The 1,706-nt window shown below is 41.1% G+C and overlaps 1 protein-coding gene across 1 annotated transcript; it reads right to left on the minus strand.

Moving 5' to 3' along the window:
- Positions 1-220: 220 nt before the first annotated feature.
- On the minus strand, positions 221-1,700 carry LOC140321491 (obscurin-like; the record flags this gene model as incomplete). The annotated part of the gene is given in 3 exon segments (XM_072398223.1): positions 221-496; positions 748-1,023; positions 1,496-1,700. Coding segments are annotated over 3 exon segments (727 nt in total), but the record flags the coding sequence as incomplete, so codon positions are not given.
- Between the last annotated feature and the right edge of the window lie 6 nt (positions 1,701-1,706).

Raw genomic sequence — 1,706 nt, forward strand, 5'->3', positions numbered from 1 at the left:
TCAACGATCGTCGTCCAATCCGATCCGCCAGTCCGGTCGTTCGTTTCCAACGACTTTCCTCGTTCGTCGGCGTCGTTGATTACTTTTTTACGAACGATATTTTGCCCAATCGATCGTTCGTCGTTCGTTTTGAACGATAAAAATTGGAAGTGTGTACGCACCTTTAGTATGAGAATAGTAAGTGTTGCACATCCAGCAAACACAATTATCTTCTCCTCACCTTTCACCTGGACCTTGAATTCCTGCTTGTCACTGCTGATTCGGCAGGAGTACACAGCAGTGTCCTTGGATTCTGCTGATTTAACCACCAGTTTCCTTGATGCACCCTCTGAAGATATTTGGTACTTCTTGGAGGCTGACAACTCCTCTCCATCTTTAAACCATTTTACCGGAACATTTTCAGGCTGGACTGAGGTAACAATTGTTATATCTTCATGTTCCTGGACAACGATTGACTCTTTCTGTGAAGGGATCTTCTGGAACTTGGCTTCTGGTTCTATGGGTAAAATTGGCCAAAATAATAAATAGTCTAGTAATAAGAATCTTTATCCTAGTGTGTTACCTGGAGCTTGTTGATGGCCTTGGTAAGAAAAAAAGCACCGTAAGCACATAAAACATTCCCAAAGTAGAACCTGAAGCCAATTTATAGCATCTCATACTAGTTCAAGAGTAAAGGTTCACAAATAAAACAACTGTAGTACTTACAGTAAGCCTGGAAAAACTAAAGCTAGCTTCCCATGCACTAACCTTTGACATTGATCTTGAAGTGGATCTTCTGTCCAGCGGCTTCACAGGTATATTCACCAGCATCTTTCTTCTCCGCCTGCTCTACCACCAGACGCCGGGATTTACCCTCAGTCTCCACTCTCAATTTCTTACTAGAAGTGATCAATTTCCCATCTTTGTACCATTTCACCTCCATATTTTCCTGAGCTACCTCGCAGCTCAGGGTGGCTTTCTCTGTCACCACAGCCTGGACCACTTTCTGCACCTTGTCCAGGTTGGTGAAGGCCGGCTCGGGTTCTGAAATACAATACGTTTAAGATAAATTTACAGAGTATTCAAAAAAAATAGACAAAGAAGCCCTGTTTTTCTGAAAGGAAATATATTGAAGAACATATTTTACTATTTCAGTTTTAAAATGAAACAAAAAACGTAACATATATTTACACATATGGTGGAAGAAGTCGCAAATAGCAATATAAGGATCATGGCACCTGTCAGCCATGCCAATAGTGTTATTCCTAAAATTACAGACAGTGCTGATCAATTGGAGCAGCAAGTCACTCACAGAACCAAATCAGCCTATACCCTCTCAAATATTCAGAACTTCCTTGGAAACTGACATTATCCAGTTGGATTAGACACAGGACCAAAACTAACCTGTACATGTCCATTCTATGTTAGTTAAATTTGTACATTCTATGCAGATTAGTAAAGCTTTAAAATTGTAAAGACTAAAACGCTACTGACAGCTCCACATGATCAGACTAACCTTTAACATTGATCTTAAAGTTGATCTTCTGTCCGGCAGCCTCACAGGTATATTCTCCAGCATCTTTCTTTTCCACCTGTTCCACCACCAGACGACGGGATTTTCCCTCAGACTCCACTATCACTTTCTTACTGGAGGTGATCAATTTTCCATCCTTGTACCACTTTACCTCCATCTTCTCTTGGGCCACTTCACAGCTTATGATGGCCTT

The sequence above is a fragment of the Pyxicephalus adspersus genome, unplaced genomic scaffold, assembly GCF_032062135.1.
Source record: "Pyxicephalus adspersus unplaced genomic scaffold, UCB_Pads_2.0 Sca5532, whole genome shotgun sequence".
NCBI lineage: Eukaryota > Metazoa > Chordata > Amphibia > Anura > Pyxicephalidae > Pyxicephalus > Pyxicephalus adspersus.